Source organism: Panthera tigris, chromosome B1 (assembly GCF_018350195.1).
Source record: "Panthera tigris isolate Pti1 chromosome B1, P.tigris_Pti1_mat1.1, whole genome shotgun sequence".
In the NCBI taxonomy this organism is placed as follows: Eukaryota; Metazoa; Chordata; class Mammalia; order Carnivora; family Felidae; genus Panthera; species Panthera tigris.
Window position 1 is genome coordinate 112,929,914 of NC_056663.1, and position 12,624 is coordinate 112,942,537.

General features: G+C 41.4%; 1 protein-coding gene across 1 annotated transcript in view; it reads right to left on the reverse strand.

Moving 5' to 3' along the window:
• Window positions 1-4,936, reverse strand: part of MCUB (mitochondrial calcium uniporter dominant negative subunit beta) — a 91,050-nt gene extending 86,114 nt beyond the window's left edge. Inside the window, 1 exon segment of the mRNA XM_042984054.1 lies at window positions 4,739-4,936. Coding sequence (XP_042839988.1) covers window positions 4,739-4,840 — 102 coding nt within the window. The 5' untranslated portion in view covers window positions 4,841-4,936.
• Between the last annotated feature and the right edge of the window lie 7,688 nt (window positions 4,937-12,624).

Here is a 12,624-nt window from a genome sequence, read left to right on the forward strand (position 1 = left end):
CCCCTCCCCCACTCATGCTCTGTCTCTGAAAAATAAAACATTTAAAAAATAAAAGATAATTTCAGAAAAAATTGGTGAGGATGTGAATGTAGGAAAAAACGAAAGTAGAGAACACGAAACCATGAGTGTGGTAAATACGTAAAATGCTTATCATTTCACATTTGTTAGAAGGTGGGTTGAAAATCTGACCCTACGCTTGCTGGCAGCCAGTGCACAGGGAGAACAGCACTGGCTACAGTCATTTCACTGCTGGTACAAAAAACTCCCGCATCTGCGCAGGAGAAACCAACAGCTCTAATGCTACGACCAGACCGCAACTTCTTCCATGGGTCCTCTTAAAGGGCACCTTTCAACGGACTACCATGTTTCACAGGGCTGTTTCTTAAAAGGTATGCTAATGCGGGGGCACCTGGGTGGCTCAACTGCTTACACATCCTACTTCAGCTCAGGTCATGATCTCCAGCTTCCTGGGTTCAAGCCCCAAATCAGGCTCTGTGCTGACAGCTCCAGAGCCTGGAGCCTCCTTCAGATTCTGTGTCTCCCTGGCTCTCTGCCCCTCCCCCACTCATGCTCTGTCTCTCTTAAAAATAAATTTTCGTTAAGTATATTTAATTTAAAAAAGGTATGCTAATGTGGAAAATTCAGTAAACACATTTGGATGAGGGATCCCATACCATGCAGTGAACATACAGCTCTGAGAACAGAGTTGATATTTGTTAAAAAAAAAAAAAAAAAAACACGAAAATACTGTGGTAAATGAAACAGGAATTAAAAAAAGATACTTCTAGAATATGGCTAAGATTATGCTGTTCTGTTTATTAACTATTGGCTTATAGCCTGTAGGTTAGCTCAAGATGTCTATTATAAAATGGTTCTAATGCTAGATACTCTTGAATAAGCAATATTTCACAGATGAAAACACTGGTAATGACAGAACAAAGTATCAGAGCGAGACTTAATCTATTCTGACATGCCTACCCCATCAAATCAATTTCAATTCCTTTTTAAAGGGAAAACAGTTATTACAATCACTAGGTAAAACTGCCATTTTACTGACTGCCTAAGATCATAAAAGAGGACTGTTCAACCATTAAGACATTCTGACACTGACAATATTTTATTCAACACTATATTTATATCCCCTGGTAAAATTACAAATGGCAACTTTGAAGATGGCAAGAGCTTTGGGGACCAATTAGATAAATCTTGTTTCGCAAAGGGAATACAACAGGCCCAAACAGACCGAATGACTTGGCTATGAGTTCAGGGAGCTCACGGGTGGCAAGGCCAGGTGGGCACTCAGATGTTCCAACTGCCTAGCGCCAACTAAATTAGCTGCTCATTTCTCTGCTAGCACCTAAACACATTTAGCTTACACAGCTATTAGATCAACCAGTATTTGCCTCAGGTTTTCTACCAATGCTTCACAAAGACCTCATTCAACATATACTTGTCTGCTAATATATAGAATGATTTTCTAGCTTAGAGTTTGCCATAACACTCATTGTTAAACTGCAATAAAGAGCAAAATCTAAAAAAAAAACAAAAAACAAAAAAACTGAGCACTAATACCTGAGTGCTGGGAAGATGGTAATGTTTAATATTTAACAAACTGGTCTAGAATGACTTTACCCCAGTATCTGCTATAGTGTAAGTACAATCTCCAACATATAACCAAGCGTTCTCCTCGGGAGAGAGCTCTGAAACCAGTATTACAGAATACATTGCAGTAATTACAAACACAGGAGGCAGAATGGGAGGAAAAGTATCAAATGAGAATGACTTAAATTCAAAAGGTGGAAACAATTTCTCAATGAACATTTGGTGGTGGGATTTAAACATGTGACGCTTTGTTTCTAGATGTTAAGAAAAAAAGTATACTCTGAAAGTACACTTGATTTTTTTTTTTTTTTTTTTTTTTTTTTAGTTTTAAACACAGTTTATGGTAGGGACTAAAATGCTGTAGTGGGGGTTCTGAAATCTTACCGGGGGACTTCTCAAACTAAGCAGCAGAAAGCCCAAATTAAGAAAGGCACAATTAGGTAAGGGCTTTCTGTTTAGAGATAATTCGCCAGGTGCTATAACCACTCAAAGCTGCCTCCTGGAGAACAGAAAGGCCAGCAGGAGCCATGGATTGCCCTGACAACCACTCAGCCAGAATGCTACTGACAAGCAGAGATGCTGACACGGGAACGTGACCATGGACACCAGAGCATGCCTTGGCTAAAGGCAACACAACACACTCTGGCACTCTTTCGCTTCAGACTGAGTGCATTCTTAAACAATCCTGGTATACTAAACATACCTATGTTGACAAACTTTTTTCCACCCACAAAATACTGGCAGACAAGGATGAAAAATGTATTTTTCCAAACTTACTAAATCCTCCTCTAAAACACACTCATACTTTTAGAAAAGGCCAAATATAATTGGGAAAGCTAACCTGAAATACTATTATAATGACAAGTCCTTGCAAGCTAGGATTTTATGAGCTATCGGGTTGCAAATATCACTTTTGTGTTTTTTTTCCTGCTGTTTTCATAGACTCCAGGGGTCTGAATGTTTGTGGCAAAAATATATAAAATACTTGTCTTTAGCCACAGGACTTTTCGTATCAAATGGGGCGACCACAAACCAGTGAGACTTTAGAATGAAAAATGTCCCTACAGCCAGTTAATTTGATTTGCAGAAAATGGTTTAGTAGTCCTAGCCAAAACTAAGTGGCCAGGATATTTCTGTCAGTTTCTTTATGGTACGATTTCAAAGAGGCATATACAGAAGTAAACTCTTCTTTCAAGGGGTCTTTTATCAAACAAGTAAAATGGAAGCATTTCCATTTCTAAAGTTCAGTAAATTGACTTAATAGCATGGACTGGCAAGACTTAAAACCAGTTAGAAACCAAATATAAGGTTTCTTGGGATGATTATCTAGAAACAAAGTACTAACCACTGTCTCCCTATGATTAAGCCTCATAAGCCCCGCTGTATCATTTTCTTTTAAAGGGCATCCACATTCCTGCTGGGGCATGCTTCAGCACCAGGTGGGAACAGCATCAGGTGGGAAATATGGAGAAGAGGGCTTAGAGCTGATCATTTGAGAAAGCGCAGCCAGTCTCGGGCTCCATAAAAATTCCACTTACTATTAAATGGGTTTAATAGAAAACTAAATTAATCTTTTGTTTAAATGATGGTATAGGGGCACCTGGGTGGCTCAGTCAGTTAAGCGTTGACTCCAGCTCCTTCCAGCCCCATGCCCAGCTCTGCACTGACAGTGTAGAGCCTGCCTGGGACTCTCTCCCTCTCTCCCCCTCTCCCCCTCAAAAATACACTTAAAAAAAATAACAAATGGTGGTACAACAAAGGGGGTTCCTTGGGTTGTTTCACTGTTTGGTATTATCTTTGACTGTAAAGTGCAGTTTTTAATAAAGTACAATTTCGGGGCGCCTGGGTGGCTCAGTCGGCTAAGCGTCCGACTTCAGCTCAGGTCACGATCTCACGGTCCGTGAGTTCGAGCCCCGCGTCGGGCTCTGGGCTGAAGGCTCAGAGCCTGGAGCCTGCTTCTGATTCTGTGTCTCCCTCTCTCTCTGCCCCTCCCCTGTTCATGCTCTCTGTCTCAAAAAGAAATAAACGTTAAAAAAAATAATTAAAAAAAAAAAGTACAATTTCAAACGTGGAAAACCTTCCCTCCAATTTGTGAAGTCTACCATTTTACATTTTAAGGAGTTTGCCCCTTTTTCTAGGCGTTAGTAATAAAATGCCCTTCACCATTCTCTTTCAAACACTCAAAGGAAATTTAAAATATTTAAATATTTCCTCCAGCATTCAAAACTCTGAAGCCCAAAAATACTTGGAGGAAAAAAAAACAAACAGGAAGTGAAAGTGACAAGATATTGGCATGGCTTCTTTTCTGCTTTTCTTTGACACTGCGCAGCTAAAACGTTATTTTTCTAACAATCTGAAAGTAATCTAAAGGGGGGAAGGGGTGAGAAAACTCAGAGACGCGCTCCCAAATCACACACACCTGGAAGGCTCTTGCTAATGGGTTCTTTCCTCATCAGGCTCAGTTAGGGCTCGTGTCAGGCTCCATCCCCATCCGAGTTACGCGCAGCATTTCCCCCTGGCTTTTCCAGGGCGCATCCACTCCCCTCCCTCTGCTCCAAGCTACGGTTCCACACTGGCCACAATACAACTGTGTCAAGCCAGCTGTTACTCACCGACGCACACTCATGATTCACCCGCGTGTCGGAACAAAACGCGAGTTTTTCTTCCCTCTTTTTAGAAGGGAGGGGCTGGCGGTTTTCAGGCTGGAAATTTCACTTTCCTACGACCGTGCACCCCCGGGGGGCAGCCCCTCCGCTCGATCGTTTTTCTATAGCTCCTCTCGGCACCGACCACCGAGCCGGCGGCAAAGTGACTGAAAACTCCTGAGCGTGCGGTGGCCGCCAAGAAACCGCCTCCCGGGGAGATTTTGCTGCTCCCCGGGCCGCCGCCCAGTGGCCGAGGTGATGCGCCTCCTCGCCGCCCGGGCCTCGCCTTCCCTCGGCGCCTGGGACCCACGTCTGCGGCCCGGGAGCCCACCTGCCGCGGTCCGCCCACGCGCGAAGCCGGAGGGCCAGCCACACGCAGAGAACTTGCCGGCCGGCCGCTCGGCTTTCGCCGCCGCCCAAGTTGCGCTACGCAAACTTTTCCAGCCGCCCTCCCCCCGCCCCCACCCCTCCGGAGCCGGGCTCGGTCGCACCTGAGGCGTCGGCGTTCGCGGCGGCGGATGCACTCGGCCCGCGGGTCTGGGTGTCGGCGGCAGCCGCGGACGCCGCGGCCAGGGGCCCCTCAGGAGCATCATCCTGCCCGGGCGCGGGCTGCCGCGCGACTCAGCCGGCCATCGTCAGCCGCCGGCAGCAGGCGCTCTCGCGGCGCGCAGCCCGCCCCGCGCCTCCCACCGGCCCCCGCCTCCCAGCGCCGGGGCCGCGCCGCCGGGTGGGGGGCGGGCTAAGGGGAGGGTGTGTCCCGCTTCCCGCGGCTCTCGAACGCGCCCCGGCGCTGAGCGGGGCAGTTTTCTGTCCTCCGACCGAAAAAAAAAAAAAAAAAGAAAAAAAAGAAAAGAAAAAGGGGAGGGGCGCTAGTGAACCGCCCTCCCCCAGCTTAGATTTGGAGGGGCACAGCGCCAACGCTTGGCCGGCTCATCTTTTTACCCGCGGAAGACCCTTGTGGAATGAACGAGAGCAGGCGATCACACCCTTGGGAGCTGTTGCTTTCAATGCTCGCTGTTAATTCTGGGTACTTAGCTTCTCGATTCCCGCCCACTGGGCAAGGAGGCGCGGGGGTGAGGGGAAGAGAGCGTCAGGGATCTGGAGAGAGGCAGGGTCCCTTTGGAAGTTAATCTCAAAGACTGAGTGGGAAAGGGGGAGAGAAGCAGGTCGCCCAGGTTCCGGCTCGCACTTGGCTCCAAGGGTTGTGCTAAGGGCTGAGATGGCCAATGAGCTCCAATTAGAGGGTCAGCTCAAGGCCTACTTCTGCCGGATGTTTGCTGTTCTCTAGATGGTGGCCCACCTGCAGCTCTTTGGGACCGTCTCTCCCACAGAATTGGCTACTCTTTGCAATCATGTTTTTAATAGAAAGAACTAAGGAACTGGAACGTAGTGTTCCCAGCAAGTGGGAAATGTAATGTTTTGTCTTGGAGACTTTGTTTAAAAAAACAAACAGCATTTCAGAGCAACCTAACCCAAGCTGAGAGCTTGGATTACTTACTTACAATACAGCTCCTAGATAAAATACAGGATGCCCAGTTAAATTTGAATTTCAAATACACAACACAGTATTTAAGTACGTCCCAAATATTGCATGGCTCGAACTCTTTAAAGAAAAATGGAATATTTGGGATATACTTAGATTAAATTATTTGTTGTTTATCTGTAATTCAAATTTAACTGGGCATCCTGTGTCATAAGTTGCTAAGTCTGCAAAAGGCTTGAAGTAATGAATAAAAACTGCCGAACAATGCAACAAGTGGCAAATCTCTCCTAATAATGATCTTTCTTCATTGAAAAAAGATGGAGATTTCTATGATAGCAAAAGCTTTGCCACCATTAAAATCTAATTCATATGTGTTACCTAGCATCTGTGTTTCAAAATACAATTGCCCTGGATAGTGACACATGAAACGTTAAGTCCACGTGGGAAGGTAATTTACCTGAGTTCTTTCCTCACGGTCTAAACAGGGGCGGGGGAGTTAATTTTGGCTACTGTGAATACTACTGCAATGAACATGTGAGTGCAGAGATCTTTTTTGTGACACTGATTTCATTTCCTTCAAATACATACCCAATAGTGGGATTTGCTGGGTCCATGGTAGTTCTATTTTTAATTTTTTCAACACCCTCCATTGCATTTTCTATAATAGCTGTACCAGTTTACATTCCTGCCAATGGTGAGCAAGGATTCCCTTTTTTCTAATAGCCAAGATATGGAAACAACCTAAGTGTCTATGGAGAGTTGAATGAATAAAGAAGACGTGACATATAATTATGTATCTATTATATATGCTCTATTACATATTATATATCTATTGTATACTATTAATAAATATATAATGTAATATTCATCTGTAAAGAAGGAAATTCTGCCATTTGTACCATTATGGATGAATCTGGAGGACGTTATGCTAAGTGAAACAAGTCAGACAGAGAAAGACAAATACTATATATGTGGAATGTAAGAGTCATTCTCACTTATATGTGGAATGTAAAAGAGTCATTCTCATAGAATCAGAGAATAGAACAGGGGTTACCAGGGGTTGGGAGATGGGGAAAATAGGGAGCTATTGGTCAAAGAGTACAAACTTTCAGTTGTAAAATAAATTCTGGGGACCTAATGCACAGCATGATGACCATAGTTAATCATACTACATTGTATGCTTGAAATTGACTAAGAGAGTAGATCTAACTTACCACATCAAAAAAAGTAACTATGTGAGGGGACAGATGTGTTAATTAACTTGATTGTGATAATCATTCACAATGCATACATATATCAAGCCATCGCATTTATACACTTTAAATATATACACTTTTTATTTGTCAATTATATCTCAACAGAGCTGGGGGAAAAAGAAGAAAAAGGAAGAAAAGAGTTTAATTAGGGAGAAAATGGAGAAGAGGAGGAGAAAATGTCTATTTTGGAGCACAGACTTTGCCTGTACATATCATTGTAATACTTTTTTCCCAATAGTATTCTGGCTACATTCCCCTTACTTAAATTTTCTTTTTTTTTAAAGTTTATTTATTTATTATGAAAGAGAGAGCATGCACTGGGGAGGGGCAGAGAGAGAGGGACAGAGAGAGAATCCCAAGCTAACAGCACAGAGCCCAACGTGGGGCTCGATCCCACAAACCCATGAGATCATGAACTGAACGGAAATCAAAAGTTGGACACTCAACCAACTAAGCCACCCAGGCACCCCTCCCGTTAATTAAATTTTCATAGCACAACAATTTTGTCATACTTTCTACAGAGATAATAGAAAAGATAACTGTCTTTTCTCTAGCATGTTGATGTGTTTTATACCACTGATAACTTAGAAAAGTGTCTTTAAGGGTTACAACTCACTATTGGTAATGTGTTAATTCTTAGGAATGTTCTTAAATTTGGGGAAACTTCCATCAAGTGTTTTTCATGTATGAGCTGTAATAATTCATTGGAAGAATATTCCACAGAGCAGCTTCTGGGTTCCTTCATTTCAAGTGTCATCTTTCGCTAGCCACAAACTTCCAGTAACTTGGCCCAACAGGACACATTCATACAGCAGTACAGTCTCTGGTTCTGTGCTTTTGGGTCACAACACAGGGTAAGTTGGCCCAGTAGGTGATAGGAGTATTCTTGGAAGTCATTTCTACATGGGTGTGGCTAGCAATAATCTAGTAAACCTGGAAGTGACTGTAAGCCACACAAAAATATCCCACTAAATCCAAACTAAATGTATCTCCAACTTGACTTCCTTTTTGCTGGATCTTGAAAATGGCCATAATTACTCAGCCAACTGACACAAGAAAATGTGTGATAGAGAAGTGGTTGGGGAAAAAAAGAGCGAAAGGTCTTTATTTCAGTTAAAATATCTCACTTTCGAGGCACCTGGGTGGCTCAGTTGGTTAAGCGTCCAACTTTGTTTCAGGTCATGATCTCACTGTTTGTGGGGCCAAGCCCCTACATCGGGTTTTGCACTGATTAGTCCCTGCTTGGGATTCTCTCTCTCTTCCTCTCTCTCTGCCCCTACCTGACTCATGCTTTCTCTCTCTTTCAAAATAAAGAAAATAAAACTTAAAAAAAAAAGTCTTACTTTTAGAAAAATTACAAAAACGTATCACCAAGTGAATACATTGCTACAGACCCTCACTCCACTGCAAGTGTCTTGGAAGAGGCTTGTGCACGTAAAGATCCCTGAAACTTTAAAGTTTATTTTTATTTATTTTGAGGGAGAGAGAATGTACACACATGCCCACGTGTGCTCAGGAGCAGGGGAGGGGGAGAGAGAGAGAGAATCCCAGGCAGGCTCTGCACTATCAGCACGGAGCCTGATGTGGGGCCCAAACTGCGATATCGTGACCCCAGCAGAGATCAAGAGTCAGACATTTAACCAACTGAGCCACCCAGGAGCCCCTGAAACTTTAAACTGAATCAACTTTACTGGCACCCAGGTCCTCAATAAATGCTGTTATTATAACTATAAACCATTCCATGGCACTCAGCGCCTGCCTGTTTTGCAGCATTTATCACACTATGTATTTGCACTTATGTCTGGCTCTCCAGCTAGATTATAAATGCAGGAGCAGGTGCTTGGTTTTATTAATCTTTGTGTCAGAGTGCCTAGCACTGTACCTGCTTAAGAAACTCAGCCAACAATGAATGAATGAAAATTATGCTAATGGAAAGGAAGAGATATTTCAAGAACAACTTAAAACAGATGTGACTGAATAGAAGTCCAGGCACTATGGATGCAGGTAGACAGGAAAGCAATATGCAGAAATAGGAAGTACTTAGGTCAAGTGCTTCAAGGGAAGGAACAAAGACCTCAGAACTAAAGAGAAATGCAAGATTACAGGAAGGGTCTTAAAAATTGCCCTTGTGATTCCATTTATATAAGATGTCCAGAGGAGGCAAATCTATAGAGACAGGGAGTAAATTAGTAGTTGCCAAAGACCAGCAGTGGAATTGGGAGTGACATGAATGAGCATGAGGAATCTTGTTGGGGTGATGAAATGTTCTAAGTTGGATTGTGGTAATTGTTCCCTAAATCTATAAATTTGCCAAAAATCATTTGTACACTTTAAATGAGTGACATTATAGCATGTAAATCATACTTCGATAAAGCTGTTTAAATTAGTTTATGAAAAGGGAGATCATAGATTCCCATTTGAAAAGGCTGTAATAATATGTAACTAGCATAGATGAACTAGCTCCCATTAGGTAATTGTTCTCCCAAGATTCCCATACGTTGTAGGGAAGTTTGTTGTGTACCAAAGAGATCTATGTGTGCTGAGCTGCTGTGTAGACAGAGCCTCCGCAATAAGCCCTTTCCATCGGCAGTGTCCAGAGGCTCTCTCCTAGCAGTGTCAGTTGCCCGGGGTGCGTGGGTGGAGCAACTTACTCCCCAAGTTACCAGAAATATATGGTTAGTCTCCCATCCAAGTACTAACCATGCCCCACCCTGCTTAGCTTCTGAGATCAGATGAGATCGGGAGCGTTCAGGGTGGTATCGCGGTAGACCGGAAATACATGGTTAGTAAAAAGAAATGATGTTTGAAATAAATGGACATTTCTGATCTGTGGAATAGTTTTCTAATTATTACAACTCATATATGAAAAACACTTGATGGAAGTTTCCCCAAATTTAAGAACAATCCTAAGAATTAATATAACATTACCAATGGTGAGTTGCAATGCTTAAAGACACTTTTCTAAACTATCAGTGACATAAAACAGATCAACATGCTAGAGAAAAAAGTTATCTTTTCTATTCTCTCTATAGGAAGTATTACAAAATTGTGCTGTGAAAATTTAATTAATGGGAATGTAGCCAAAATACCGTTGGAAAAAAGTATTACAGTTGATGTGTAGGGACAAAAGATTTTTAAAAATATTTTCCTTTCAGGGGTTTGTGCTTTTAAAACAATTATTACTTATGACTTATTTACTCTAATTATTCATTACCATGCCAAGTTTTATTCTTAACTTTTTATTATTTTTCTTAAAGAGAGTCTTCCAAATTATATAAGCTTTATTCTCCACAAAAGCTGGATGAGCCTCTGTGGGTCAAGTATAAGCACTTTATATTGTCTTGTCTAATCAATACAAAAACTTAATGGGTTAAGTGTTATTCGCTCCCTTTTACACATGAGAAAACTGAAACTTGTAGATTAAGTAACTTATCTAAGGTTATATAGTCAGAATTCAAGTATGGAATTGTACATCTATGACCCCAAGATTTTTAGACTCACAACCCCAAGATAATCTTGCCTATCTCTTTTGATATCACCTAACACTTGACCTTCCCATAACCACAGCTAGGATTAGGGTGAGGTGAATTGTTGATGAGCAGAGTCAAAGTCAGTCTTTATTTAAAATTTTGGTATGCTGTTCATTATAGATTTTTTTTCATTAATTTTTATTTTTTTTAAATATTACATTAAACAACCAACACCACAGAAATACACACAATTATAAGAGAATATTATGAAAAACTATAGCTAAAAATTGGACAACCTAGAAGGAATGGAAAAATTCCCGAAAGAGCAAGAAATAAAAAACTTAAATAGACCAATAACCCACAAAGAAATGGACTCAATAATCAAAAAACTCGCAGGATGCCTGGGTGGCCCAGTCAACCGGTTAAGCGTCTGACTCTTGATTTCAGCTCAGGTCATGATCTCACACTTCCTGGGGTCGAGCCTGTTGGGCTCTATGCTGACAACACAAAGCCTGTTTGGGATTCTCTATCTCCCTCTCCTTCTGCCCCTCCTTCACTCACTCTCTCTTAAAAATAAATAAATAAATATTAAAAAAGCCTCCTAACAAACAAAAGTCCAGGACCAAATGCCTTCACCAGCAAATTCTACCATTTATTTAATTTCTTAAATGTTTCTCTGTTTATTTTGAGAGAGAGGAGAGAGAGAGAGAGAGAGAGAGAGAGAGAGAGAGAGAGAGAGAGAATATCCCAAGCAGGCTCCATGCTCAGCATGGAGCCCCACACAGAGCTTGATCCCACAAACCGTGAGATCATGACCTGAGCTGAAATCAAGAGCTGGACACTTAATGGACTGAGGCACCCAGGTGCCCCAAATTCCACCAAATATTTAAAGTTAATACCTATTCTTCTCAACTACTCCAAAAAAATAAAATAGGAAGGAAAACTTCCAAATTCATTCTATGAGACCAGCATGAACCCTGACACCAAGACCAGATAAAGACACCACTAAAAAAGATACTACAGGTCAATATCCTTAATGAACATAGATGCAAAAATTCTCAATAAAATGCTAACACACTGAATCCAACAATACATTTAAAAAATCATTCACCATCATCAAGTGGGATTTATTCCTGGGTTGCAAGTGTGGTTCAATATTTTCAAATCACTCAATGTGATACATCACACCAATCAAAGGATAGGAACCATATGATCATTTCAATAGATGCAGAAAAAACATTTGGCAAAGCATCCATTCATGATAAAAACTCTCAACAAAGCCTTAGAAGGGCACATACCTCAACATAATACAGACCAATGAAAAACCCACAGCTTGTGTCATCCTCAATGGGGAAAAACTGAGAGCTTTTCCTCTATAATACAAGGATGTCCACTGGTACCACTTTTATTCAACATAGTACTGGAAGTCCTATCCACAGCAATCAGACAACAAAAAGAAAGGGCATCCAAATCAGCAAGAAAGAAGTAAAACTTTCACTATTTGCAGATGACAGGATTTCTATATATATAGAAAACTGGAAAGACTCCACCAAAAAACTGCTACAACTGATAAATGAATTCAGTAAAGTCACAGGATACAAAAATCAGAGTACAGATATGTGTTGCATTTCTATACACCAATGATGAAGCAGCAGAAAGAGAAATTAAGGAGTCAATCCCATTTACAATTGCACCAAAAACAATAAGACACCTAGGAATAAACCGAACCGAAGAGATGAAAGATGTGTACTCTGAAAACTATCAAGCACTGATGAAAGAAATTGAAGATGATACAACGAAATGGAAAGATATTCCATGCTCATGGATTGGAAGAACAAATCTTTTAAAAATGTCATACTACCCAAAGCAATCCACACATTCAATGCAATCCCTATCAAAATAGCAACAGTGGTTTTTTTCACAGAGCTAGAACAAACAATTCTAAAATTTGTATGTTAATGCACATGACCCCAAATAGCCAAAGCAATCTTAAAAAAGAAAAGCAAAGCTGAAGGCATCACAATTCTGGACTTCAAGTTATATTACAAAGCTGTGGTAATCAAAACAGTATGGTACTGGCACAAAAATAGACACATAAATCAATGGAACAGAATAGAAAACCCAGAAATGAACCCACAATTATATGGTCAATTAATCTTTGACAACGG